The sequence below is a fragment of the Dipodomys spectabilis genome, unplaced genomic scaffold, assembly GCF_019054845.1.
Source record: "Dipodomys spectabilis isolate Male_0828 unplaced genomic scaffold, ASM1905484v1 ptg000576l, whole genome shotgun sequence".
NCBI lineage: Eukaryota > Metazoa > Chordata > Mammalia > Rodentia > Heteromyidae > Dipodomys > Dipodomys spectabilis.
In genome coordinates, this window is record NW_024871253.1 from 753,955 (window position 1) to 781,390 (window position 27,436).

Genomic DNA, 27,436 nt, shown 5'->3' on the forward strand with positions numbered 1-27,436 from the left:
TTGGCAGCTTCCAGCCCACCTCCTGCAGCCCCGCCTCTCGCGCCTCGATGACGTCATCCGCCCGCGAGACAACGCTCGCAGCAGCCCCCAGGCGTCAGGAGCCTAGGTGCGCGTGCGCAGCTCTGGCGGTCATTGATTGGTTGAAGAAGGAGTTTGACAGTGATATTGGGGCGGGGTTAATGCGCCGGCTTAGCAGTTCGGCTACTCCAGAGGGACGGGTTTGCTCAGACACCGGAAGTAGCTTCTCACCCGCATTCGGAGGAATTCCGGTGAGTGCAGCGTGGGGGTCCCCGTCTAGTTGAAGGGATCTGGAATCGGAGAATACGAGCTTACAGCGAGGTTCACACACTGTGTTCTGCAGATGACTGTCCACAACCTGTACCTATTTGACCGAAATGGCGTGTGTCTGCACTACAGCGAGTGGCATCGCAAGAAGCAAGCGGGGATCCCCAAGGAGGAGGTGACCGAAGGGCTCTAGTGCAGTGCGGGTGACCTCGCATCTCCAAACGCACACAGTCCCAAACCAGCCTCTCCTCCTCCAAAGCCCGGCTCGTTCCCACCCCAACCCGTCTGGATAGCCTCCCAACTGTCCAGACCTAATTCTGCCCCCTCTCCCTCCAGGAGTACAAGCTGATGTATGGGATGCTCTTCTCCATCCGCTCCTTTGTCAGCAAGATGTCCCCGCTAGACATGTACGCCGTGTCAAGAGGAGATGTTGAGAGGACGGCTAGTCTGGGGGAAGGGGAGGATTTTGTGGGGAGAGGGGTTATTTCCTGGAATAAAAGGGGTTTTGGTCCCCAGATAGGGATAAGGGGACTTATGCTGAGTCCATTGCAGGAGGAGTCCTGAAGCTGGCAGGAGTGGCAGTAGGGGAGATCTGAAAGTAAAGAAGTTGAGGGCGGGGACAAAAATTGAGGGGAGAAGCCGAAGCGTTAGTGGCTCACTCCTATATTACTAGCTACTCAGGAGGCTGAAATCTGAGGATTGCTGTTCAAAGCTAGCCCGGGCAGGAAAGTCCGTGAGATTCGTATATCCAGTTAACCACCTAAAAACCAGAAGTAGAACTGTGACTCAAAGTGGTGGATCCCTAGCCTTGAGCACAAAAGCTTGGGGACAGCGCTCAGGCCCTGAGTTCAAGCCCCACGACTGAAAAAAAAGGGGGAGGAGGGAGATGTTTTTACTTAACCAGACTCCTGCAACCATCTGTTTAGACGATCTGGGAGAGACTTTGAGGGGACAGAAGTATTTCTTGGGAGAGATTCCACTGTTATCTTTAACTTTCCTCGTTTCTGCAGGAAGGATGGCTTCCTGGCCTTCCAGACTAGCCGTTACAAACTCCATTACTACGAGACGCCCACTGGAATCAAAGTTGTCATGAATACTGACTTGGGTGTGGGACCCATCCGAGATGTGCTACATCATATTTACAGTGCGGTCAGTGTTAGCTGGAACAATCCTCCCACCACATCCCCTTAGCCATCCCCTTAGCAGCCACAGTCAGAGCCCAAGAGTACTTCAGGTTTCTTGCCTTAATCCTATTGTGTTGCACCTCTGTTGAACTCAATTTTCTGTAGGATCTTTTTTTTTTTTTTTGTCAGTCGTGGGGCTTGAACTCTGGGCCTGGGCGCTGTCCCTCAGCTCTTCAGCTCAAGGCGAGCGCTCTACCACTTGAGCTACAGCGCCACTTCCGGTTTTCTGGTGGTTTATTGGAGATAGGAGTCTCACGGTCTCTCCTGCCCGGGCTGGCTTTGAACCGCGATCCTCAGATCTCAGCCTCCTGAGTAGCTAGGATTACAGGCGTGAGCCACCAGCGCCCGGCTTCTGTAGGATCTTAGGTCCTTACGCACTCCACTACCAGTTTCTCCTAAGAGAGATCTTCCTCCTAGCCCTGTTTCTTTGTGCATTCATACACTCTTAAGGTTATACTAAGTCTGGGGCTGAAAAGGAAAGAGTCTAAAGTCTGGTTCTTTCATTCTTCTGCTCCACAGCTGTACGTGGAATTGGTGGTGAAGAATCCCCTGTGCTCTCTGGGCCAACCCGTGCAAAGTGAGCTCTTCCGCTCCCGGCTGGACTCTTATGTCCGCTCTCTGCCCTTCTTCTCCGCCCGAGCTGGGTGAAATACTCAACTTCATCTCTGAGAAGAATCCTTGACAGCATGGGGCCCCTTCTAACTTGGGGCGCCGTCAACCCTACCAATCTACCCTCCTCCCCAGGCTTCCGTCTTAACCCCCCTTCCCCCAGTCACAAAATTGAAGACCACAGGAGTCTATATCTGCAATCCAACCTCTCTTTCCAGTTTTATACTTTACTCGATGCTGTGAAAACACAATAAACTTTTCAGCAGCCCAGTGTCTAAATTTCAGTGGGCTTTCCTGGTCCTGCCCCACACCAAGGCCTAGTAACTGGGGAATTCACACACCCCTTGAATCTTGCAGAGGTTTTTTTGCCTTTGGGTTTCTCAACAAGCAGCACTGTTAACATTTTTACCTGGATAATTATTTGTTGTGTTTTGTAGGATTTTAGCAGCAACCTTTGCTGCCACTCTGGAGATTTGGTACTTCCCTCCTCACTACCAGTCATGACCATCAAAATGCCTCCAAACCTAGTCTCCTGTCTACTGAGGGATAAAAATCTGTCCCAACTGAGAATCACTGGGCTGGGAAAGGCTGACATGCCTCGTACCCAGAGGGTGTGAGAACCTAGCTCCCAAGAGCTGATCTCATCTCTGAGAATACAGAATTTTCAAGCCGGGAGAGCATCCTAGCAGGCGGGGCTTAATGCAGACAGCGGCGAGTTTGGGTGGGTGGCGGGAGGCCCTATGCAGATGAGGGGGCGGGGCCTGCATGTTGATGAGCCGGGCGGGCTGCGGACGCGGCTGGAGCCCCGCGGGTCCCGCAGCGGTTCGGACTGAAGTGGCATCTGTCTCCCGTCACCCTTCCTCCCTGGCTCTTTATCCTCTGAGGACCGCCTCGACCTTCATCCTTACCCATTTCCCCCTCCTACACCCTGCACTTGCGCCCTCAGTGTTCGAATTCCTCAACTGCTGCGCCCCCCGCGTTTCTCCCTTCCCGCCGCAAACCCCGCGACCTCCAGCAGACCGCCCCCGCGGTCGCGATCCTGCGTGGCGGATCCCACCGCGTCCTCCTCAGCTTTCCCGCTCTCCCGAGGATCAGCCCACTACAACGCCGGTGCCTGCGCCGGGGCTCCCCTGCTCCATCCCCCGCCCCCTCGGAGCCCCCTCCACCCCCCTGGCCGGCCAGCATGCAAGTGTCAATCGCGTGTACGGAGCAGAACCTTCGCAGCCGGAGCAGTGAGGACCGTCTGTGTGGACCCCGGCCGGGCCCCGGGGGCGGTAATGGCGGGCCAACCGGAGGGGGGCACGGGAATCCTCCAGGGGGTGGAGGGTCGGGCCCCAAGGCCCGAACTGCACTGGTCCCGCGCCCCCCAGCGCCTGCTGGGGCCCTCCGAGAGAGCACCGGCCGAGGCACTGGCATGAAATACAGGTACGGGGTGGCCGGGCAGCTTGCCTGTCCGCTCTCCTTTTGGGACCCCTGAGGTTTATTGGGGCGGCAGCCAAGACCCCTTCAAACTTCACTAACAAGGTTCCCGCTAGTTCCACCTTTCCTTTCTGACACCATTACTCCGTTACTTGGCCCCTCGCTTGGTCTCCGCTAATACCCCCTGACTGTGAGAGGATCAAGTTTAACCAAGGTTGATGGAGTCCCTTTCGGTCCCCTGAGCCTCACTCCCCAGGGATCTCTAGGCTGCACCTGCCTCCAGCGGAGTGTCCTTGGGACGGCGTCCTGGGGAGAGGAGGGAAGGAAAATGCTTCTCACTCTGGCCTGCTCCCCGGTGTCTGACCCAAATAATGCCCCCACCTGCCCCCGAGAGCCGATCTCTTTCGACCTTTCAGGGTGGCGTGGGGGAGGGGCAGCTAGGAGAGTGGGACTTGTGGGGAGGATAGTACACATGCTTTCTCCCCCGGTGCAGAATGATGGGAGCTACAAGGAAAAGGTGGTCAGAAAGTTGACCAAGTGTGCGGGCGAAGGCTTTCCGAATAAACAGTAGAGGGAAGACGGAGTCTCTTGCAAGGGAATGAGTTGTGGTCATGGATCTGATCCCCACCATGTGGAAGAGCTGATGAGGAAATTGAGCCAACCACTTGATTGGGGCGCTATTGGAGGAATGGGGGAATGGGAGGGGGAGAAGCTGCCCCAGAGACAGTCTTCACAAGCCAATGGAGAAGAAGAGGGAGAACTAGGCTTCTCTTTCATCCTTTTCCCCCAGGCTACCTATGTGCCTATTTGCTAGAGGCACATCTACCCAATCTAGGCAGGGACCTTTGTCTCAGTGTCTGAACTCAACTTTTCTACCCCGATGTCACTCTTCAGTGTGGCATTCTCTGACTAAGGGTCACAGTAGCCAGCCACAATTCCTGGAACACACTACTCCATTCATACCAGTGAAAATTCACAGACAAGATGTCACCCAGATAAAAAGCAAACAAGACAACACCTCTTCAGTGCTATTGGAGGGAGTGGAAGCATTGAACAGTAACACTGGAGGAACTGTTATTTGTCTACTCACTTGTTCTTTTAACAATATTCCTCGGGTCTTTGCTACAGAGATAGGAATATACAAATCCCAAAGGTCCATTAGGTGTTTGGTTTTTTTTTTTTTTTTTTTGTACTGAGCCACCCGGAGGGCTTCTTAGTCTGTAAGTAAAAGCCCCAGATAATCTAGATCCTTAATGGAGTCTTCACCCTTTCCTACTGCTTCTGTGTCCTACAGGAACCTAGGAAAGTCGGGTCTCCGAGTGTCCTGTCTTGGCTTGGGTGAGTAAGAATAGGAATTAAGTGAATGGGGATATTTCTTAATGGCCTACCTCCCACATTTCTGATATGTTTGGCTTCTCTTTTGCAGGTACCTGGGTCACATTTGGTTCTCAGATCTCAGATGAGGTATAAGTGATGGGACCTAGAAAGAGTAAGGGTAGATTTGGTAAGGGAATCAGAAAGGGGGAAATGGACTGGATAGGGGTTTGGACAACCATGGGAACTGTCTGACAGATGAAAAAAAGGGAACAAGTACAGAAACCAGGGCGGAGGTGTCATGCGTTTGAGTGCAATGAGAGAGGGAACTGAGGACAGTGGTTGATCTTCAACTCTTTCTCTTGCTTCTTTAGATAGCAGAGGATGTACTGACAGTAGCCTATGAGAATGGTGTAAACCTGTTTGACACAGCTGAAGTATATGCAGCAGGAAAGTAAGGACTGGGGTGAAGGGCTAAGTTACATTTTTAAGTCTTACAGACTTCTTGTTTCCCTCTAAAGAACCCTGTGAATTCTGGGAACACAAAGGCCCAACCAGTTAGCTCATGGGCCCCCAGAGCATTATGGGAGTTGTAGTTCCAATATCAATCCCTTCGGCTTAGATGTCAATAGACATACTACTGTGCATTCACATTAAATAAAACCAAAATACATCATGGACATAAGTTATTCACTGCTTCCTGAGAATTATAAAGCTAGATTTGGGAAGGGTACTCAGGACCTCATGATGGCTAGACTAGTTAATGCTTTACCACTTGAGCCCAACCTCTTTGTTTGCTTTTTAAAATTATTTTTCTGGGAAGGTCTCACATTTTTGTCCAGGGCTGGCCTCAGATTCTCCTACCTATGCTGGGATCACAGGCACATACTAACACAACAGCTTTTTGTTTGAAATGGTCTCAGTAACTTGTTGCCTAGGCTAGTCTCGATCTTCTCCATCCACCAAAGTAACTGGGATTACTGATGTGGACCATTGGCATCAAAGCTAGATTTTCAAATACACTACACATGGCTTCCTACTGGGGGTAGCAAAAACTTAGGATGGGCTGCATAGAAAATAGTTTTGGCTCAAGTCTTGACCCAAATATCAGCTCCTCCAAACAAATCTTTGCCCAACTCCCCAAAGTTGATCACAACCCTTTATGAGCTTCTAAAGTACTTTCTACTGCCTTCTGACACATAGTTAATGACTGGTTTATTCAGCTATATTTGCTGTTCAAACCATAGGCTTCTTTCTCCATGCAGTTTGTCCTCCTCTTCCCAAAAAGTCTTCTTATATCCTAGCTAAGAACAGACATTGCTTCTGGGATGAAATCAGCAAGCTCCTTAAAAGCACACAGTCTAGCCAGGTGCTAGTGGCTCATGTCTGTAGTCCTAGCTACTCGGGAGGCTGAGATCTGAGGAACCCAGTTTGGAACCAGCTCAGGCAGATAAATCTGAGGGACCCTTATTTCCAATTAACCAGCAAAAAGCTGGAAGTGGAGTTTCAGCCTTGAAGCAAAAAATTAAGCAAGAGTGTGAGGCCCTATTTCAAGCCCCAGTACCAGCAAAACAACAACAAATGACAAGAAATATGAAAATTTAAACAATAGTAAAATGTCTTAAAAATAGTTCATCAACAATTTGAAATGTCACAAGTTAGTTCATAATATTGTACTAAGGAATTTATATGTTAAATTGGGCATGGTGGTATACACCAGCAATCAGGATGCTGAGTCAAGATAATTGCTAGAAGCCAGCTTGAACTATGTAGTAAAATCTTGTCTCAAACATTCAGACAAAAATTTTTAACAAATTCTATGGAACCTGACAGGAAGGAATGACCATAAACTAGCAATCAAAAAAATATTTCAAAGCCAGGTGCTGGTGCCTCATGCCTGCAATCCTAGTTACTAAATTCTGACAATTTTGGTTTAAAGCCATCTTGGGCAGACATAACTAAAGAGATTCTTATCTCCAATTAACCAGCAAAAAGCTGGTAGTGGAGGTGTGGCTCAAATGGTAGAGTAAAAGCCTTAAATGAAAAGGCAAAAGAGCAGTGTGCAGGCCCTGAATTCAAGCAACAGTATTGTTACAAAAGGAGTGGGGGGGGGGGGGGGGGGAAGGGGAGAATGAACATGTTATGAGCTTAGAAATATGAGTTTGATTTTGCAGAGAAGGGGAAGGACAACCCATATTTTATCCCATTAATATCTACACTAAGGCTTGGTATATAATTGATACACAATGGTTATTGGCTGAATGAAAGAAAAATATATGATCCAAGACCCTTCTATTTGTTTGGGATGGAGCTGAGAAACCAAATGGGCTCCTGGCTTTTGTTCTACCTTGTAAGAGAGGAAAGGGTAGGGAGGAGGAAAAGGTATTGATTCACCTTGGAGGAGTCACTACTTTTGTCTTGTTTTTATTCCAGGGCTGAAAGAACTCTAGGCAACATCCTCAAGAGCAAAGGTTGGAGGTGAGACTGGGGGGAGGGTTGTTGTAGACATAATCATTCAAAAATTCTTTTCTTGCTGGTATTGTCATTTCTCCTCTTCCAGGAGATCAAGCTATGTCATCACCACCAAGATTTTTTGGGGAGGACAGTAAGTGGCTGCCCTGCTATGTTTGGGGAGAAGACTTAGAATTTATGATGGTGTATGGGATGGGGGTGGAGACCACTGTTTCATACCTGCCATCTGAAGTCTATGTCCTAAGTGGACCCATACAATCTGAGTTCCTCATGGCACCAGACTAGCTCTGGTCTCCTATCTTTGTCATGCCCCATCTTCGACTTACCTTTTTCTACAGGGCAGAAACTGAACGAGGATTAAGCCGCAAACACATCATTGAAGGTAACAAATGGGAAAATGAATTGGATGAGCATGGAAGCTAGAGGAGTTGGAAGCATTCCGGAAGCATTCAACAGGAGGATTTAAGTGGCCATAGCAAAAGGGTAAAGTCTGATTTCTTAGTAGATTAAATCTGAGGTTCTTGCCTTCTCCCCAACTGCAGGCTTAAGAGGATCCCTGGAACGCCTCCAGCTGGGATATGTGGATATCGTCTTTGCCAACCGCTCAGATCCCAACAGTCCCATGGAGGGTAAAAGCTGCACTCCCAAGCCTGATTGTCTTGCAAAACTAGGCACTTCTTCAAAACCTTTAGCAGGAAGCCAGCCCTGACCCAGTCATGGTGGGGCAGGCAGTCTTGTAGATGGGGTTTGACAGTGTGGTTCTCCTTTTCCTGTGTGCCTAGAGATTGTGAGAGCCATGACCTATGTCATCAACCAGGGCCTGGCCTTATACTGGGGGACATCTCGATGGGGTGCTGCAGAAATTATGGTGAGTGTGTGACCTCACTTCCCTCATCCCATAACTAGCTTCCTTATTTCACATAGCTACTCTAAACCCAATCACACTGGAAGAAAGGGGCAAAGGAGGGCTCTAATTGCTGTATCCTCCCTGTTCCAACCCAGGAAGCCTATTCCATGGCCAGACAGTTCAATCTGATTCCTCCTGTGTGTGAACAAGCAGAGCACCACCTGTTTCAGAGGGAGAAGGTAGAGATGCTGATACCTGAGCTCTACCACAAGATTGGTGTGTAACCTCTCATGGCTACCTTTCCCTTGGCCTCACTCATGGCTTAGGTCTCTTTCCCACACCCAGTCCTCTTGCTCTTAGGTGTTGGCTCAGTCACTTGGTCTCCCCTAGCCTGTGGACTCATTACTAGCAAGTATGATGGACGCATCCCAGATACCTGCAGGCCCACCATCAAGGTGAGATTTGAGGGCTCAGGATTGGTAGAACTGGCTGTAGGGGCAGCTGAATGGTGTCAGTGGCAAGCTCTTTTATTGATTCTTCTTGGCCTCCAGGGCTACCAGTGGCTCAAGGACAAAGTCCAGAGTGAAGATGGCAAGAAGCAACAAGCCAAAATCATGGACCTTCTCCCTATTGCTCATCAGCTGGGCTGCACTGTGGCTCAGCTTGCTATAGGTGAGACACTGCCAATCCTGGATGCTGCAGGGGCCCTGTTTACTGCTCCGAACGTATGAACTTACTCTAAGGTTGATGATTGCTAGGAGGGCTCTCTTCTGACACTTTTGAAATCTGTGTGCTCACCGTTCCCTGGTCAGTGCTTTCTCTTCTCTCCCCCTCCTTTGGCTCCAGCCTGGTGTCTCCGCAATGAGGGGGTCAGCTCAGTCTTGCTAGGGGTGTCGAGTGCAGAGCAGCTGATGGAACACCTGGGCGCCCTACAGGTGAGCTGGGTACCCAGCAGAGCGTTTTTTTGTGTCCTTCCCTCAAAAGTCAAGGTCATGCTAAACCAGAATGTCCCTGTGAGGCTTTGCAGGGAAGAGGCTGGTGGCGACAACCAAGGGCACAGCTGTGATTTTCCTTGCCTTTAGACCGCATTGTGGGGCGACCCCATTGTGGGGCGTCCCCAAGTCCTCGCCCTTTCCTTTCCATCCCCTTCCTCAGTAACCCATACTGCCTTCACCACCTATCCTCCTCCAGGTGCTGAGCCAGCTGACACCACAAACAGTGATGGAAATTGACGGACTCTTGGGCAACAAAACGCATTCCAAGAAGTAGTCCGTTGGGGGCGCAGGAGCCCAATCCTGAGTCGCTGCTCCAGCCCGAAACCCGCTCCCCCCCCAACCCGCAGCCGCCCCCGCCCGCTCCGCTCCGCTCCGTATCCTCCCCCCGCCCCCACCCCCACGCAGCGGCCGCGCAGGGGAGCCCCGCCCGCTAACGAGTCCTGGCTTCGAGTAGCGACGCGCATGAATAAAGCCATATCCTTCCGCAGTGGGAGCTTGAGAGAGAAAGTAGTCCTCCCCCCCTCTTCAGCGTCCTTTCTAGGCCTTCTTGCTAACCCTGGGCATGAGCTAAGGAGCTGTCCCCTCTCTGCCATTTGGTCTCGCTCCTTTCTTCTCCTTAGAGCCGAGGCTCGGAAAACACCCAGCAGATACAAGCAATATGCAGAGTACCTCAAAAGTGGCCCTTGAAGTGTCATCAGGGGTTAAGAATTTACCGAGTTGTTAAGTCATCTGGGGCATAGGAAATGGAGCTTTATGTTAGTGGTACAAAAGGAAGCCAGGCTGGTCCTGGCAAGAAATGTTAAGAAACCAAAACTCTGCCTCCCAGCCAGGAGGTGGAGGAAGACTTAAATCTAGCACTAGTGTCATATTTTATGCTTGCAGAGAGGGGGTGAGCCTGGGGAGGACAGAGATCCGCTACTGACCAAAGGTAGAGAAAAATTTGATGTATAGAATGGTCTGGCAAAGTCATAGGATGACCCTTGGGGGGGGAAAGTTGCATAAATTAGTCAACCTTTGGGTTACCAGCACAGACACAGGACTGACAGGCAGATCTATGAAGACAGAATTTTGAGCTTTGAGATGAACTTCCTGACAGTAGAAGAGTGCAGTTTTCCTCCTGGCAATAACCATAAAGCAATAATGATGGCCCCTCTTCTGTAAGATTTCCCAGGGAACTGTAAATAAAATCTCAGCTTGATCCTCACCGTGTCTGTCATTGTAGGAGTTTGGGAGGTTTAGATTACAGTCATATTTATGTGGCCTAGCACTGGGCTCCCTATTATTGGTCACAGACATGAGACTCCTGGTCTGATTTCTCATCAATGACCTAGACTCGCAGCATGAGTCTTTTCCCTTTCTTCCTTTATACTAGTGATCTGGTTTCCTAATTTTGTTGCTTCTCATTTTATGAAAGACTCACAGCTGTCTGACACTCTTGCCTTTTTTGTTTTTGTTTTGTCAGTTGTGGGGCCTGAACTCTGGGCCTAGGTGCTGTCCCTTAGCTCTTCAGCTCAAGGCTAGCACCCTACCACTTGAGCCACAGCACCACTTCTGGTTTTTTTCTGCTTATGTGGTGCTGAGGAATCAAACCCAGGCTCTCATGCATGTGAGGCAAGCATTCTACCACTGAGCCAACTTCCCAGCCCTTTTTGTATGTTTTAGAAGTTATATTTGCCATACTTCTTTGTCCCTTGGGAGAGATCTACACATGTGCCAAGGAACTGAGTAGTTCTGTCATGGCAGAGTAGAAGAGGCCACTGTGAACTGGTGATCTGGTGAAGGAGAGGTGAAGTGCAGACATGTCTGGTGGAGGGGATACAGAAAGAAGGAAAAGGGGTCATAATTTTAAAAGAACAAAAAGAAAAACAACCAGGAAAGATCAGATGTGAAGGTAGCTGAACAGAATCAAATGGAGTTAGATCAGATACTAGCCCCTAAATTCTTCCCCTGAAGGACTCTGATTCCCAGAAGGCAGAAAGTGGGTGTGAAGTAATAACCTTCAAAGATCACAAAGCAGGGGAGGATAAGCTATGCCTTCCCTAAATACAACCTCACCATCTCCCTTCTACCCCTCCTCATCCTGCCTTGATCCTGATGCTGGGAGCACAGAGTAAGACAAATTTCCAAAAGAGAAACCCAAGCAGCATGCCATTTACTGGATTAGCAACCCAACAGGATCAACTAATGAATACTTACATCTGCCCCTATAATCTCCCACTCATTTTGGAAGACTGTGGAGGAAACAAAGAAGTAAAATGTATGACTAAGCTGTGATTAGTTCTGCTGTAACAAACATACAAGAAGAATTTATCAATTCAAAATAGTATTCTCTTTAAATAGTTCTTCTGGAGGGCTATGAACTTTCTGGCAATGCTGCCTCCTCCACCACTCAAGACATTTAAAAACAAACTCTTCTCAGAATTACTTTCTGAGGCAGTTTGGAAGCCCCTGGCAACAGCTTTTATTGTCCCATTTCCTTTTTTGTTTGCTTTTTAAATTTACATTATTTGTATAAAGGATAGGGGTTCATTGTGACATTTCCATACATGAATACAATGTATTCCCCCATCAAACTCACTCCTCTATCACTCCTCCACCCTTTTTTTTTTTTAATTGCCAGTCCCGGGGCTTGAACTCAGGGCTTGGGCACTGTCCCTGAGTTTATTTTGCCCAAGGCTAGCACTCTGCCACTTGAGCCACAGTGCCCTTCCAGCTTTTTCTGTTTATGTGGTACTGGGGAATCGAACCCAGGGCTTCATGCATGCTAGGCAAGCACTCTACCACTAAGCCAACTTCCCAGCTCCCTCCACCAATTTTTTAAAACAATTTCAGTAAGTGTCATGGTTCTATTTTCATATATGCAAATAAACTGCCCCAACCATATTTTTCCTCATTCACCCTCTCCATTACTCCCTCTGATACCCTAGCAGAGCCTTTTTTCTTACCTGTATTTATTTGACTACTTGTTTCATTTCAGTGTATATTAATCATACCAAGAGTACAATTAATACAGTACAGATTGGCAGATCTCCTTTTTATATAAACATTTGCCACATTTCTCACTCACTTCCTTCATGAATTTAACAAGTATTTATTGAATTCTATAATGGTACTGCACAGAAATACAATGACGAACAAAACCAGACAGACTGAGGAGAAGCTTTATACAGTTCACTGAAGGGGGAGATAATCACAAATCAAATACAAACTTCAGTTGACCAAACCCCAGAGGAAAGCATATGGCCTTAAGGGCATTTTTAATAGGCATTTGGCATAGTAAGGCTGCACTCTGAATAGGAGGAGGATGAGTAGATGTTAATCCTCTTGCTTTCACCAGGTAAGGAGAATAGCTATACAAAGACCTTGTGGCCAAAGGGAACATGTAACCTGTATTAGTCAGCTATCTGATGCTGAGACAAAATACACTTTTACCACTTAAAAGGAAGAAAGATTAATTCTAGCTCAAGGTTTTTAGAGATATTTAGTACCTGGTTGCTCAACTGCTTTAGGGCCTGTGGAAAGGCCAAGCAACATGTAAACACACGTGGCAGAAGAGACCTATCACCTCACAGTAACTGCTAGGTCCCAATATTCTCTTCAAGGGCAAGTGCCAATGACCTAACTTCCTCTCACCAGACCCCACCTCCTAGAGCCCTGCCCTGCACCCACCTCTACCATCTGAGGACCAATCCTTCAACACTTGGCCATTGGAGGAAATTTAAGATTCAAAAGGTCTTCAAAGCCACTGTGTCTAAGAAGAGAATTCAAGGCATGATAAAGTCAGAACACATAGCCTTCAGGGAGCTATATAACAGTGTGCCAAAGGCAGAAAGACAGTTGCTATATATGTTATGTATCAACACACAGGAAATACTTTCAAAATGTGGTGATTTAAGGCACTGGTGGCTCATGCCTGTAATCCTAGTTAGGAGGCTAAGATTTGAGGAACTCAGTTTGAAGCCAGCCTAGTCGGGAAAGTCTGTGAGACTCTTACCTGCAATTAATCACAGAAAAAGCCAGATGTGATGTGGTAGCTCAAGTGGCAGAGTGTTAACTTTGAGCAAAAGCAGCTTAGGGACAGAGCCCAAGTCCAGAGTACAAGACCCAGGAACAGCTTAGGGACAGCACCCAGGTCCAGAGATCCAGGCAAAGGACAGGCAAAAAAAAAAAAAAAAAAAGTGGTGACTTAAATAACTTTTAACTTTTCTTTTTTTAGTGTTATACCCAAGGCTTTAACTCAGAGTCTGGGCACTGTCCCTCAGCTTTTGTGCTCAAGGCTAATGTTCTACCATTTTGAGCTACTGGAAGTAAGAGTCTCATGGACTTTCCTGCCCAGACTGGTTTTGAATCTTGATCCTCAGATCTCAGCCTCCTGAGTGCTAGGGTTAGAGGCATGATCCTGACTTTGCTTTTTTCTCCCCCATGATTCTGAGAATTGGCTAGGAGTCTCTCTGCTGTTTTCACCAGAGCTCATTCCTCTGACTACATTCCTGCTGTGCAGGAACACCCAAGTTAGCTTCGCTATGTCTGTAAGTTCACACTGGCCCTTGACTAGGGTGTCTCTGATTTCTTACATAGTGATCTCAAGCCAGCCTTCCAAGGGATAAAAGCAAATGCTGCAAGGTCTCTAAAGGATTGGTTTCACACATCACATCTGCTTTCATACTACTGGTCACAAAGCTAGCTCAGATTCCCTCCCCAAATTGCTCAGGATTTTTGTTGTTGTTCTTTTGGCTTTTGAGGCAAGCCCTCACAATCTTCCAGTCTTAGCCTCTTGAGTGCTAGGATTATAGATTATAGATTTGCACCTCTCCACCCAACAAAACTCCATTTATTTTCTTTCTTCCTTTTTCTCTTTCTTTTCTTTCTTTCATTGTTGTTGGTCCTGAGGCTTGAACTTAGGGCCTGGGAACTGTCCCCTGAGCTTTTTCACTCAAGACTGGCACTCTATCACTTGAACCATGCCTCCATTTCTGGCTTTTTTTCTAGAGATAAGAGGCTTGTGGTCTTTCCTGCCTGGGCTGGCTTCAAACCACAATCTTCAGATCTTAGCCTCCTAAGTAGTTAGGGTTACACTAGTGTCCAGCTAAGACTCTAATCTTTTTTTTTTTCTTTTTTGTCGCTTGTGGGGCTTGAACTCTGGGCCTGAGCGCTGTCCCTCAGCTCTTCAGTTCAAAGCTAGCGCTCTACCACTTGAGCTACAGCGCCACTTATGGTTTTCTGGAGGTTTATTGGAGATAAGAGTTTCACGGACTTTCCTGCCTGGGCTGGCTTTGAACCGTGATCCTCAGATCTCAGCCTCCTGAGAAGCTAGGACTATAGGCATGAGCCACCAGCACCCAGCTAAGACTCTAATTCTTGATGGGAAAAGTATCAAGCTACACTGCATAGGTTTTAGATGGACATGAATAGGTTGGGATTGGGGAAGGTCTTTATAAACAACACAGAGAAAGGCCTGATGAAGTCCAGAGTGCCAATTGGATAGACTGGTTAGGAGACTCTTGTTGGGAGCTTGGACTAAGGTTGTGGACAAAAGGTGGGGATAAGTAGGTGGTTTAGAGAGATAAAATAAGCCAGACTTAGTGATGGGTCAGCAAAGGAACAGAGAGAAGAGGGGTGCCTGGGCTAACATCTAGGGTTTCTGGAATTGGACAAAGGAATGGGTAGCAAGCATTGAATAAAATTCTGGTTTGGACACAGAATCTATTTGGGCTTTTGAAGATACTGTGGAGTGTGTGATGAGAGATACAGACCTAGGTGTTGGGTCAATTGGTAGATTGCTAGCCAAGTGAAAAAGTGCAGAGCTCCAGTCCCAGTCTCAGAACTAAAAAACAAAAAAATGAAATACACAGATCTAAAGCTTAGAGGGGACCCTTAGCTATCAAACACTTTGGAGACATTTATATAATAAAATTACCTTAAAAGATTAAGCTTTACCCCTAGTCGAAGATACTTTAAAATGTGAGGCACATCTTTTCCAAAGAGAAGTTCCTAAAAACTTTTGGATTATGACAGTAATGAATAGGTTCATCCAAGTGGCCATAAAGATAATACGATATCAATGTTCTGAAATGTTTGCTTAAATATAATGGTATGTCTCTCTACACAAGATTATCCCCCAGGTTTTAATAATGCAGTTGAAAGACAAAACATCTCTATCTTACCTATGATAAGCCAGTAAATGCAATGGATATAGAGGAACATAGTCTTGTATTATCTAAAATATGTGTTGGAAATATTGGATACTGAGAGGTTAAAGCAGATACAATATAGGCTGGCAAAGAGCATGATGAAATAGATAACACCTATCTAGTGTTTACTGTGTACCAAGCACCATTCCATATTCAAGTTCTTTCAAACACTACTATTATTATCTACATTGAGTGGATGAGGCAATCAAGGCCCAGAGAAATTAAGTAACTTGCTTGTAATTTCACAATTGCTTGGTGAAGGTTAGGATTTGTATTCAAGTCAGCTGAGCCGAAACTGTGTTATTATTAACCTCCACAACAAAACTTGGGCTACAGGTCGAGGAGAGGGGGGTGAGGAGACAACTGGGTGTGCATGCCACACCATGAGAGAATGTGGACGGTGAATACTACGTCTTGTTTACCAGTGGGGCAACTCAGACCCCTGAGTCACAAGTCATGCCGGGCTGCTTTGTTGCAACCATCATACCATGTGGGTGTCCAGGCCTGGATACTCCGGAAGGAAATGATTGTCAGCATTCCTAAGGCCATGGCCTGGAATCTAAGTCCCTCCTTAGGCTGAGACATCTGATAGACTTGAATACTTTGGGAAGAATGGGATTTGGGGATCTAGCCTTACAAGTAAACAGAAGGTCATGTACAATAGAATTGAGGGCAGAGTAGAATTACTACTGAGCAGGACCCATTTAAATGTCCAGGAGCCGACTGAAGGTTGGGCAGAACAGACAGTCTAAATGGCTTAGGAAGTCTGTCTGGATGGATGGTGACAAGTGTGAGCATCTGTCAATAGGCCAAGGAGGGATTCGGACCTGTGTCAGTATCTGAGGGTTGAATGCAAGAAGGGACCCGGGGATGTGCAAGAGATAGATTTAACGACCCTTCCCCCCCCCTCCCCCCCCCCCCCCCCGCGCTGTGCGGGGAGGGAGTTCAAGAAGGAGGCACTGGGAGGAGTGTGGGCCCCTCCACTGGGTCCCCCCGGGTCCCCCCCCCCCCCCCCCCCCCCGCCTCCGCGCGACCTAGGCAGCCCTGGCTACGCCTAGGCCGCCACCTCCGCGCAGGCGCGCTGGCATACCAGGCCTCGCGCCTCCGCCGCCCCCACACGTGCCGCCGCGGGGAGCGGCCGGATGCGACGCCGCGTGACGCCCCCAGGGCGCGGCCGCACTCATAAAAGGCCCGCGGAGCGGCGGCGCCGGCCCCAGGATCCGACCTCGGCCGCGCGTGCGACGCTGTCGTGAGAGTCCGCGGTGGGTGCGATGCAGCTCCTGATGAGGGTTCCCTCTCTTCCGGAGCGGGGCGAGTTGGACTGTAACATCTGCTACCGGCCCTTTAACCTCGGCAGCCGCGCGCCCCGCCGCCTACCCGGCACGGCGCGCGCCCGCTGCGGCCACACGCTCTGCACCGCCTGCCTGAGGGAGCTGGCGGCGCGCGGCGACGGCGGCGGGGCGGCCGCGCGCGTGGTGCGCCTGCGCCGCGTCGTCACGTGCCCCTTCTGCCGCGCGCCCACCCCGCTTCCGCGTGGCGGCGTCGCGGAGGTGGCTCTCGACTCGGCCTTGTGGTCACGACTGGAGGAAAAAGCACGAGCCGAGCGCGAACGAGATGGTGAAGCGGCGAGCCCGGCCAAGGAGAGCGGCGACGCGGATGGCGAGGCCGACGGCGTGGAAGAGGAGGAGGAGTGCGAAGAGGGGGCGGGGCCGCGAGGCGCGGGGTGGCGCGCGCTGCGGAGGCTCTGGGGCCGGGTCTCGGCGCCCTCGCGCACTTGGCGGCGTCCGCTGCCTAGCAACGGTGAGGAGGGGGCCTCGGGGTGGACCGCTGGACTTCTGCGGCCTCCTCCCGCTGCCACTAACCCATCTTCTTTTCCCCAGTGCTGTACTGCCCAGAGATCAAAGACATTGCCCACATGACCGGGTGCACGCTGTAACCGAGGGAACCTGCGAGCTATGGCGGAAGGAAGAAGATGGAAGCTGCATGGTTGGGCGTGTTTTTAGTACAAGGGGCCAAGGCAACACTACCCTCCTAGGTCTTGGAGGGTTGGCAGACGATGAGGATGAGGGAGTAGAACCCAGGGCTGGAGAGAGTGCCCGCTTCACCCCCTCCACCCAGCAGGAGATGCTGAGTCTGAGATGGGGAAGGTCCAGACAGAACGCACCTTCATCCTCTCTCTGACTTCATTACATTTTCAGAATGGACTGGGGATACCAACAAAGTCCAAGTTATGGAGGGTGTGCCGGGGAGGAGATGGGCAGACTTTTTCTTAGCTGTGGCTTTGACTTTTTGTCCAAAGGGACTGTGGTGTATGGGAACAACAGATCCCATTTTAGCAGTTGTCAGTGGTTGGTTTTTTTAAAAGATGGAGCAGGAGAAAATAGACTGATTTTCAAGTCACAATAATTTCTTCTCTGGCATGTAAGAAAGTTAGTTCATAAGCCTACTGTCTGCTCACTGCCAGTTCTGTGTTCCAGAACTTAAGAGATGCCTCCTTGTCTTTAAGGGCCTTACTTTATATACAGTCTCAACTTAGGACATTTATTTGAGGCACTTGGGGCTTATCAAGGATGAGAGCCATTTGATAAAGACATCAAAATCTAACGTTTGTTATTATTAGTCACAGGGGCACCCAGGGACTACTGGAGAAAAACGTGCTCAAATAACTTTAAACTTGTGTCCCATAATGGGACATCATTTGTTGAATTCTATTTTAAAGTCTTGTAACTATAACCATTGTCAGGGACCAATAGAGTTTATGTCACCTGGGAGTGACACAATTTGTTGGGAGTACAGAATCTCAGGATTCGACTCCAAATTTACTGAACCAAACTGTAGTTTCACAATCCCAGGTGATAGATGTGTACATAAAAAGCATTGGTCTAGGGGCTGGGAAGGTGGCTCAGTGGTAGAGTGCTTGCTTTGCAGGCATGAGACCCTGGGTTCTATTCCTCAGCACCACATAGCAGAAAAAGCCAGAAATGGCGCTATGGCTCAAGTGGTAGAGAGCTAGTCTTGATTTGAAGAGCTGAGGGACAGCACCCAGGCCCAGAGTCAGGCCCGTGACTGACCAAAAAAAAAAAAAAAATATTGGTCTAAATCCTAGACATTTTAGAATGTCACTACCTGTGAGTGTTCTGAAGTGAATGTCTAAGGAAACATTCTACTGTTGAAGAAAACATCCATTTTTCTGAGTTAAAAATGTGAACTTAGAGACTGGGAATGAGGCTTAGAGATAAGAGTGCTTGCCTAGTATGCATGAAACCCTGGGTTTGATTCCTTAATATCACATAAACAGAAAAAGCTGGAAGTGGTGCTGTGACTCAAGTGGTAGAGTGCTAGCCTTGAGCAAAAGAAGCTCAGGGACAGTGTCCAAGCCCCAGGACTAGCAAAAAAAAAAGGAAAAAAAAGGTGAACTTAAGTATAGATCTCAATATTTTTTAAAGCTTGCTGTTTTTTTTAATTAATTTTTTAAAATTGACTTCTTGAATGTGTCCATTTATGGTGTTTTACTGTCCCTCTTAAAATATATTTTGGCATTTTCCCCTAACCTTAAGTTGTAAGTTAAATATTCCTTCTTTTGGGGAGCTTCTCCACTCTCTCTGTAACATAAAGCCTTACTCTATTTATTTTGTATTTCATGTTTGATGTGTTCTCCAGAGTATAAACTTTATGGAATTATCTCCAAAGTCAGCAGCAGTGTTAATGTACATATAGTACATACTCAATAAATGTTTGTTGTACTTATCTCTGATTTTTCTTTTTTGGTTGGTTGTGGGGCTTGAACTCAGGGCCTGGGTGCTGACCCTGAGCCTCTTTGTGTTGAAGACTAGTGCTCTACTACTTGAGCCACAGGGCCACTTCCCGTTTTTGAGTCATTAATTGGTGACTTTTCTGCCCGGGTTGGCTTCCAACTGTGATCCTCACATCTCTGCCTCCTGAGTTGCTAGGATTGATTACATGCATGAGCCGTTAGCACCCAGCTACCTCTGATTTTTTTATGTAATAGTCACAAGAATAGTATGTGGCCTCACCTCAACCTCAGGGGTTCCTGTGGTGAATAATACAGGACAGTGAACTGTCTAGCAGACCTTTGGCAAACTATGCATGCAGGTCTGTCTGCCTCCCCCAGCCACCTCTAAAAACAAAACCAATCACCACCACAAAAACAAAGACCTGGCGCCTCTCCTGTTTCATACTGGAGTTGAACCTCTGGAGCTACAGTGACCTCTACTGACTCTTACAGAAACTAGTAACATGAGGTAGAAAGGATGGTCAAAAGTACAACTAGAAGGCAATTTTGAAATATGCCACGTATTCCTGCTGCACTCTTGTCCAGGAAGCCCAATTCCCTCTGCACCCCACCACTGGCCTCGAGGTTCCTGCTGCTTATCCTCCATCTTTACTCTGAGCTTATCATTGGCTGGCATTGGGAAAAGAGTTTTAATTTTAATGAATGACTCGAGATCAAAATGAGGAAAGGAAAAGTCACAAGGTTAAGAGATACAGAGAGAGATGGATAAAGATGAGATGGCAGAAAGCAATCATCTTTCTTATCCCTCCTCCCCACAAGAAATTTCCCCAGCCAAAAATAACAGCACACAGAAAGGAAAGTATAATTTATATGTACAACCAATAAACCTGATACAGAAGAGGGGATTGGGACAGATCAGGAGTGGGTGTGGAGAGACTGGGAAAGGGGCAGCAAGAAAGTGAAGGGGCAGCAGAGCAAGTGGGGGGTTTGCCATGCAAACTACCACTCCCTGTCCCCCCTTCCTTGGAAAGGGTGTGTATCTACACCTCCTCCTGCCCTTCACTATGTTGTTCTGGTCCCACAAACAAGGCCGTCCCCTGACTAGGCTCCTGGCCTGACCCACTCACACTAAAGTCTGTACCTAGGCCTTAGAAGGGAGGGTAGAAGTCCCCAATGAACCTGAGCCCCAGAGTGGGGAGGTGGGGGGCTGCCCCCATGTTTGGCCTGTTGTATTCTCTCCCACCCTTTCTAGGCTATCTGGGATCCTAGAACAGGTTGGGGAGCTCCTCTTTGGCTTGAGGGAGTTTTCACCCAACCATTACTCTGTGGGGGTAGTCCTTGGTCCCTAGAAAGGGAGAGATACTTCCCAATACAAGATGCCAGTACACAGGAGGTAACTGAGCCAGTGAGTGACGCCTTTATTCTGAAGTCGAACAGTAACTGACTTCCTCCCTTGTAACTGTTCCACCCTCCATTTGGGGCGAGGCAGGGAGGTAACATGCAGCCACCCTCCTCTTCCCTTCTCCCTCCTGGGTCTCATTTTCATTCCTCTCTAAAAGTGCCCTTCCTCTCTTTGAAGCTCTTCTCCCCAGAAAAACTCCTACTAAAGGCCAGGCAAGACCCCCATTTCTGCAAGAGGTGGAGCTGATCTGATATTGCAGGAAAAGAGACTGGAGGCTCCACCTCTTTCCTCCCCAGAATCATTTATTAGGAAACTGTATATTTGGCGGTGGGGGATAAAGGTACTTAGAAGACTTTGCTAACCATCTCCCACCCAGACCTCTTCACACCAGCACAGTTTTCAAAGCTTGGTGGGAAAGGTACCTGGAAGTGGAGAAGGTCAAGGGGCCCTTTCTTGGAGAGAGGAGTTATAAAGGGGCAAAGGGGCTCTTAGCCCAGCGGTGACCCAGTGGATGGGGAAGGCGGAAGGTTGGCAGCAGGCCCCAAGGCCTGAGCATGGGGTCGGCTCCGGGGACGGGGCCTGGGTGAAGGGCAGGCCTGGGATCCAGTCAGTCGTCTATACAGATCACCTCCCCGGTTCGGGGCTCCTTCCGATCCAGCCCGTCTGACACCAATGCCCCCACCATTTCCTTCTCCTTCTTCACCAGCACTGGAGGGCCGTTGGTGGCTGTTTGGGAAGGGGGTAAGGAAAGGTCAATCCCTACACAGCGCCAAATATCACACCCCATGACAACAACATAATCCTCACTTCTAGGTCACTTCCAGTTTTCCTGGGTAAGGGTTAGAAGACCTCTTCCTGAGATTTCCCTTGTACCACACGATTTAACCACAGGTTCCAACCCTCATTCTACCCCTTCTGAATTCATATTCACTTTCCCTTGAGGTCCCTCAGGTAGAGAAGGCATAGTGGGAAATATCAAGCCACAGAACCACTGAAACCCTGGTGAGGTTTCTGACCATGAGGACAGACAAGGGAATCAGAAAGGATGAGTAGTACAAAGCCTCAAACAACTCCATTCCCTAAAACACAGGTTACTTCCACAGAAATGAGATGAGCTGGAATAGGGCAAGGGTGTTGAGCAGGAGTGAAGCTTAGCCAAGGAAGAAAGAGAGAAGCAGGGAGTTGGAAACTACCGGCTGACCTGTGATGAAGGACCCGGCAGGCATCTGGCTGTAATTGGCGCCTGCGGCGGCCAGAGCCCCTACGGGTGTGGCGCTGAAGGCCGCCCCGTACCCCGGAGGTGTGGCGTAGGGACCTGGGGGGAATGCCTGGAATAAAGAGTGAGCTGAGGTTGGTTAGTCAGTTCACAGTCTGAGGACAGAAGCTGTACAGGAACATGAGCCACACTTCAGAACTGCTGAGGGGTATGACCCAGGCAAGGGAGATTCACTCAAGGGTGAAGACTGTGGTCTTGCAAGTTGTTTTTCCATATGGTATAGGATTCTGATAGAAGTGAATGTGTGCGTGCAGGAGTAGCAACAACAGGGAAAATGAGTTAGGGAGAAAGAGGGTTACCGGTGTGGGGTGAGGTTCCGTGCCCTTGCTGGCCAGCCGGCTGAGGATGCTGCGCTCGGACATCTGAAGGCGGGCTGCGATGGGGGGTATTCGGGACAGCGTGGCTGGCAGGCGGGTCACGTCCGCCTTCATGTCGCTCAGCAACTCCTCCAGCTGGTTTAGAACTGGGGCCCGGGCCACGGAGAAAGAAGGGCAAGAAAAGGATAGGAAAAAGAGATGGAGCCAGAAAAAGTGACAAGAAGTCAGATGGATAGGTATAGTCAGAAGAAGAGAAAGACACAGACATCAAAGAACCAGAGACCAAGTGACAGAAGCAACATAAGAAAGGAACAGAAAGCAGACAGAAAAAGTGTGACCCAGGGGAGAAGAAAGTTTCAGGAAAGAGACAGAGACCAGATCACCAGACAGATGGACAGCAGACAGATGGACAGAGAAATAATGAAAGGGAATATGGAGAAAAGGGGGGGAGGGGAAGACATTGGAAGACACAGGAGTGGGGAGTTGTCAGAACATCCCATACTGGAAGAGCAAGATTTGGGGGTTGGGGATGATGGGGAGGAAATAGTCAGGAGGCATGGAGGTGGTCAGATTTAAGGAATCAAGGTTTTAATGTGAAAAAGGGAGAGGGAGGTTAGAGGATCAGCATTACAGATCCAAGAAATTTAGGACAGGTGTTAAAGGGGCCAGAACAGTCAGTCACCACACCAGTAAGGTAAAACTCAGTGTGGGAAGGGTTGAAGGTAAATGGGAAGTTTCCTGGGGGAAGATCAGAAAGGTGGTAGTTTCTACCTCACAGAGGCAGACATGTAAGGGAATGTGATCTGTTGGGACAGAGCTAAGGATGTTTGTGTATACATAAAGGCCTTGAATGGAGCGACATTAGCAGTGTAAGCAGTGCAAAAATGTGCAGTCCACTGCCAGGGAAGAGGTGCCACTGTGGCGGGCACATACTGGGGAAGAGGTCCCCCTACTGGGCACTGATATAAACACTATCAGGAATGGACGAGGGAAGGCTAAAAGCTAAAATCCAAGGAGGTGTCAAGTGGGCCAGAGGTGGGGTTAGAGGTCAGAGAGGGTTGGTTCAGAGGGTAAAAGGGGTCAGGGAGATGGGAAGATTTTGAGGGGTGCGGGGTGAAGACTTACGCAGCGTTGTGGGCCCTCCCCCGCGCGGGGCCGCCGCGGCCCTTACCCTTGTGCAGGACGGCGTTGGCTGGCTTGTTCCCTGCCAACGACTCCTTGGAGAGGTGCTGGTGGCTCTCAGCCAGGCACTCGGCCTCGGCGAAGCGGGCGTGGAGGGCCATGGCGGGGTGCGCCGGCTCCTGCGACAGGTTCAGGTAGGCCGCCCGCCGCAGCTGCTCCTCTATCACCAGCGCCTGCTCCAGGAGCTGAATGCACAAGGTGAACAAGGAGCTCAGCAAGCCACAAGGAAGTGAGTGAGAAGACCAGATATGGTACGGCAGATCCATCCTGGCCTTGTCACTGGCCTAGGCCCTCTAGACCCACAAACCCTAGATCCCAGAAACCCTGATCCAGACCATGGTCCCCAATACTTTGGTCTTGGTCTTAAGGATTGCCTCAACCCTCAAGGTGTTAACTGCCCACTCCTGACCCAGCCCCTCTTCAGTCCTCCACCTTTCCTCCCTCAACCCTACCTTGAACCTCCGGGCTAGGAACTTATTTTTCATCTCCAGAAAGTTCCCCTTATTGGCTTCAGTTTTAAATGGTTCATTGATAATGGCAAACTGAGCATCATTCTGGATGTCTTGCCACCGTGCGTAGCCATGGCTGCCAATCAAGGAAAGAGGACCATCAAGGAACTTAACAGATGGGCTTGTCTGAGAATACTTTTTCCTTTTAGCCAGATTACCCCAAAGTGTGGCATAAGCTCCCTTCTGTGGGTGTGGACTCATCTTCCCTGTAGTTCCCCTCTTTCCTGAGAGAATCCTCTTGCATTTGTACCAAAGGATACAGGACGATCCCTGCCAGAAGCCAATAGTCATGTCTTCGATGCCAGATCTCATTGAGTTTCCCCGAGGAAATAGCTGCCCGTTCCTCATTCTGCCACAAAGTGTGAAGCTCTACAAAGAGTGCAGGAGACAGCAGAGGCATCAGGGGTTTGTGAACCCTATCCAGACCCAACAGGTAGGTACAGAGAGAAACCCAATGGTACTAAAGGTTCCTTCAGAGGAGTAGGTAAGGCTAGGTTAGTGGTGAGGAATTAAGGTAGGTAAAAACCAAATTTCCAATTAGGATTGAAACAAAATGTGGTCTTAGAGACAGCTGTGAAGATAGGTGGTACACTTAAAGAAGATTTACAGCAATGATCATTGTTAGCATGCACCATTTCATTAGAAATGATGAGAGTTGTTTGGGTAGAGAAGAGGCCCTGGAGGAGTGCTTGGAGTCAGCACTGGAGTCAGATATCAGAGTTAAAGGTAGCAGGTGGCCTCAGGCTAAATCACAAACTGGAGGATGGGCAGATTCCAGTGGAGACCAGATAGCAGTAAGAACCGCCCCTACCTGTGAAACCACCATCAGCAATATTGAACATGAACCGAGGCTTCTCCACTTTCTCCTCACGGCGCCCATTGGACCGCATCTCATCTCGAGGCCCAGTTCGAAGTTCTCGGTCCCCTTTCACATCTTCTGCCAGGGCAGATGGGACAAAGCTTACACCTCAGCACAGCCTCCTTCTAGGTCCCAAGACTACTTACTACCTGTACTGTGCTAGCCTTTCCAACAGTTCCCCCCAGGACCCAAACATTCAGCTTCCCAAACTCCACCTCCCCTGATTCCCTCAGGGACCCAAGTGTCCAGTCCTTCCACCCATTACCTCTCTTGCCCAAATCCCCAGTTTCCCCCTCCGGCCTCTCCCTGTGTTCCTGTCCATCCAACGGCTTCTCCTCCCCCCTTTCTCCTGGCGCCGGTTCTGAGGCTGTGGGAGGGGGCAGGGGATAGGAAGGGAGGATGTCACCCTCATCCCCTGATCCCAGAAGAGGGAATTCTCAGTATTCTAATACCCCTATCATCCCTAAGGCCATATACTTACCTGACTTCTCTCTGTCTATTCGATACCCAGGCTCAGGCTCCATCTCTCCAGGTACTCCTGGCACGTCCTCCTCTAGTGGAATCTTCCTTGGCTCTAACTGCTCCCCAAGTGATGGTGCGGGGCTGGGGGCATCAGCCTAGAGGACAGTAGAGGGAAAAAAATGAGCCAGAAGGCTCTGGAAACCTGGCTGTCAAAACCCGTCCAGACCCCTCCACTCCCTTTCCTCAGAGGAAGTCAGGTGACCACACACCTCTGACTCCATCTTCTCAATTTTGCTGTTTTTCTCTGGCTTCTCCTCTATGTTTTCAGCATCATCCTTCTCAAGAGGTGTCCTTACCCCATCCCCTTTATCATTTGGAGCAGGAGTAGCTGTAGGGGAAGGCAGAGTAGGTGCTATGGTTTGGAAATGGTTGAGGTATCCTCTAGGAGCTCATATATTTGAAAATGTCCACCAGAAGGCATTTCTAAAAGGGTAGATTGACATTTAATCTGACTCCTGTGTTTAGAGGCAGGGCTTTGGGGGAACTGGTTATGATTCGTTAGGGTGGAGCCCCTGTGGAGCCCCTGTGACTGAATCCTGTTGGCTTTTTTGGTTGGTCATGGGGCTTGAACTCTGGGCCTGGGCGCTGTCCCTTAGCTCTTCAGCTCAAGGCAAGCATTCTACCACTTAAGCTACAGCACTGGTTTCTGATGGTTAATTGGAGATAAAAAAAAAAAAAATCTCACGGACTTTCCTGCCTGGGCTGGCTTTGAATCAAGATCCTTGGATCTCAGCCTCCTAAGTAGCTAGGATTATAGGTGTGAGCCACTGGCGCCTGGCTCCTGTTGGCTTTTAAAAAGAGGGAGAGATTGAACTGGAGGTATACACCAGTCTAAACAAAATAGACAAGTAAGAACACAAGGCTCTGAGTTCAAGACCCATCATAAAAAAAATCAAAACAAAGTAAGAGCTGAGGATGTAGCTCAGTGGTATAGCACTTAAGGTTCTGGTTCAATTTCAAGTACTGCAAATAATAATAATAACAATAATAATAGTAATAAACACCAAAATACCAAGAAGACAGAGACCAGAATATACTTTGAGAACTCCCTCTCTCTGACTATGTGATATCTTGCACCACCATCAAGACTCTGCCAGCAAGAATGCTATCACCAGATGTGACCCCTTAACCTTTCAATTCCAGAATCTGGAGCCAAAATAAGTCCACTTCTTTATAAAGTTACTCAACCTCAAATTATCTCATTATAGTCATGCAAACAGAGTAATAAAGTAATGAAGACAGGGGGTTTTCCCATCCTGACTCTTGATCCCATTTCTGTCTGTCCCATCATTCTGACTCCTGATTACCAGGTTTAGAGGTACAAGGACTGTTGGCAGCAGAGGCCTCAGGAGTGGTGGGAGTTGTTTTGGTAGGAGAGGAGGCCCTGGATGAGCGCTTGGAGTCAGCACTGGGGTCAGGCATCAGCTCTGGCATTGACCAACGCCCATTGATGTGCTCAAATTCTTGTACCTGAGGAAGAGGGGAGGCATTGTGGAAAAGGGATCAGCTATTGACATTGAACCTGTAGACAGCTCTAATCCCCTCTGAGTTGTATTACCTGAAAGACAGAATTTGGGGATGGAAGGCAGAGAGAGGACAGAAACTAAGTGATTGGACTGACTTTCAGGATGAGAGGAGACTCATACCTTCTTCTTGACAAGAGACATGACTCCAATGCGGGTCAACACCTGCTGGCGACTCAATCCCTCCCGAGGGACCCCATCAGCAAAGGTTTCGGAGCCATCTGCCCCAGGCTCACACAGATGGCGCATGAACAATGACACATAGGCCCTAGGGAGCATGAGGATTGGAGGAAAGTTAGGGAGCCTTAGAATGGGTACAGGCGAGTAAGAGCACAGAGATCACTGAATTCCTGAACTTGACTTCCCAAGTGCCTCCAGAACTTCTTCCCTGGACCTCTCATTCTTCTAGCCCTCTATATCCTCTCCCTGACATCTGTGCCCTTGTACCTCCTGGGCCCCATCAGTCAGTTCTTCATCCTGTCCACCAGCTCCTCCTGCCAGGTTAACATGGCTAAGTAAATGTAAGGCCAGGCCAGCCCAGATGAGGCTCCTTCCTCCAATGCCTCTTCCATAAAGAAGGAAGCCTGGCCCCTCTATTCTAGGCTTGGCTGAGGAGAGGCAGAATAGGCTGAGCCTACCTCCCAGGAAACCAAGCCGGGGGGTATTCTAAGGCAGGGAGATGGTGATCAGTTGAGTAAGGTTACATCACATGGTGGCCAATAGGAAGAAAGAAACACCCAAAGCTCTAATCCCATTGTTAGCCCTGAGTCACCCAC

The 27,436-nt window shown here is 49.0% G+C and overlaps 4 protein-coding genes and 1 non-coding gene across 5 annotated transcripts in view; 3 read left to right on the forward strand and 2 right to left on the reverse strand.

Annotated features, from left to right (window-relative positions):
- The first annotated feature begins 176 nt into the window (after window positions 1-176).
- On the forward strand, window positions 177-2,348 carry Trappc1 (trafficking protein particle complex subunit 1). Its single transcript, XM_042670804.1, has 5 exons — window positions 177-269; window positions 362-460; window positions 622-692; window positions 1,296-1,434; window positions 1,989-2,348. Exons 1-5 carry the CDS (start codon window positions 180-182, stop codon window positions 2,115-2,117), a joined length of 528 nt encoding a protein of 175 aa, XP_042526738.1. The 5' UTR covers window positions 177-179; the 3' UTR covers window positions 2,118-2,348.
- Window positions 2,349-3,261: 913 nt separating this feature from the next.
- Window positions 3,262-9,506, forward strand: Kcnab3 (potassium voltage-gated channel subfamily A regulatory beta subunit 3). Its single transcript, XM_042670828.1, has 14 exons — window positions 3,262-3,503; window positions 4,792-4,835; window positions 4,924-4,961; window positions 5,186-5,265; window positions 7,245-7,289; window positions 7,372-7,416; window positions 7,622-7,665; window positions 7,826-7,912; window positions 8,066-8,151; window positions 8,286-8,406; window positions 8,491-8,585; window positions 8,682-8,802; window positions 8,977-9,065; window positions 9,322-9,506. The coding sequence occupies exons 1-14, from the start codon at window positions 3,262-3,264 to the stop codon at window positions 9,397-9,399; spliced, it is 1,215 nt and encodes a 404-aa protein (XP_042526762.1). The 3' UTR covers window positions 9,400-9,506.
- A 7,081-nt stretch (window positions 9,507-16,587) lies between these two features.
- Rnf227 (ring finger protein 227) lies at window positions 16,588-17,452 on the forward strand. The gene is made up of 2 exons (XM_042670877.1): window positions 16,588-17,116; window positions 17,197-17,452. Exons 1-2 carry the CDS (start codon window positions 16,588-16,590, stop codon window positions 17,250-17,252), a joined length of 585 nt encoding a protein of 194 aa, XP_042526811.1. The 3' UTR covers window positions 17,253-17,452.
- A 3,539-nt stretch (window positions 17,453-20,991) lies between these two features.
- Window positions 20,992-27,436, reverse strand: part of Chd3 (chromodomain helicase DNA binding protein 3) — a 28,421-nt gene continuing 21,976 nt past the window's right edge. The window contains exons 29-40 of the mRNA XM_042670876.1: window positions 26,784-26,928; window positions 26,445-26,607; window positions 25,347-25,465; window positions 25,097-25,232; window positions 24,881-24,982; window positions 24,568-24,693; window positions 24,017-24,125; window positions 23,700-23,832; window positions 23,237-23,432; window positions 22,048-22,211; window positions 21,674-21,800; window positions 20,992-21,198 (exon numbers count right to left, since the gene is read on the reverse strand). Coding sequence (XP_042526810.1) covers window positions 21,080-21,198; window positions 21,674-21,800; window positions 22,048-22,211; window positions 23,237-23,432; window positions 23,700-23,832; window positions 24,017-24,125; window positions 24,568-24,693; window positions 24,881-24,982; window positions 25,097-25,232; window positions 25,347-25,465; window positions 26,445-26,607; window positions 26,784-26,928 — 1,639 coding nt within the window. The 3' untranslated portion in view covers window positions 20,992-21,079. The remainder of the gene's footprint in view (window positions 21,199-21,673; window positions 21,801-22,047; window positions 22,212-23,236; window positions 23,433-23,699; window positions 23,833-24,016; window positions 24,126-24,567; window positions 24,694-24,880; window positions 24,983-25,096; window positions 25,233-25,346; window positions 25,466-26,444; window positions 26,608-26,783; window positions 26,929-27,436) is intronic.
- LOC122100461 lies at window positions 27,178-27,317 on the reverse strand. The gene has a single exon (XR_006146168.1).

What these genes read in the sequence shown, in the direction of transcription:
- Trappc1 (XM_042670804.1), top strand. Translation starts at nt 180, where the DNA reads ATGCGCCGGCTTAGCAGTTCGGCTACTCCAGAGGGACGGGTTTGCTCA. An exon ending in CGGGGATCCCCAAGGAGGAG is followed by an intron (nt 461 to 621) that starts GTGACCGAAGGG and finishes CTCTCCCTCCAG; the next exon opens with GAGTACAAGCTGATGTATGG. An exon ending in AAGATGTCCCCGCTAGACAT is followed by an intron (nt 693 to 1,295) that starts GTACGCCGTGTC and finishes TCGTTTCTGCAG; the next exon opens with GAAGGATGGCTTCCTGGCCT.
- Kcnab3 (XM_042670828.1), top strand. Translation starts at nt 3,262, where the DNA reads ATGCAAGTGTCAATCGCGTGTACGGAGCAGAACCTTCGCAGCCGGAGC. An exon ending in GGGGTGCTGCAGAAATTATG is followed by an intron (nt 8,152 to 8,285) that starts GTGAGTGTGTGA and finishes GTTCCAACCCAG; the next exon opens with GAAGCCTATTCCATGGCCAG. An exon ending in AACACCTGGGCGCCCTACAG is followed by an intron (nt 9,066 to 9,321) that starts GTGAGCTGGGTA and finishes ATCCTCCTCCAG; the next exon opens with GTGCTGAGCCAGCTGACACC.
- Rnf227 (XM_042670877.1), top strand. Translation starts at nt 16,588, where the DNA reads ATGCAGCTCCTGATGAGGGTTCCCTCTCTTCCGGAGCGGGGCGAGTTG. An exon ending in GCGTCCGCTGCCTAGCAACG is followed by an intron (nt 17,117 to 17,196) that starts GTGAGGAGGGGG and finishes TCTTTTCCCCAG; the next exon opens with TGCTGTACTGCCCAGAGATC.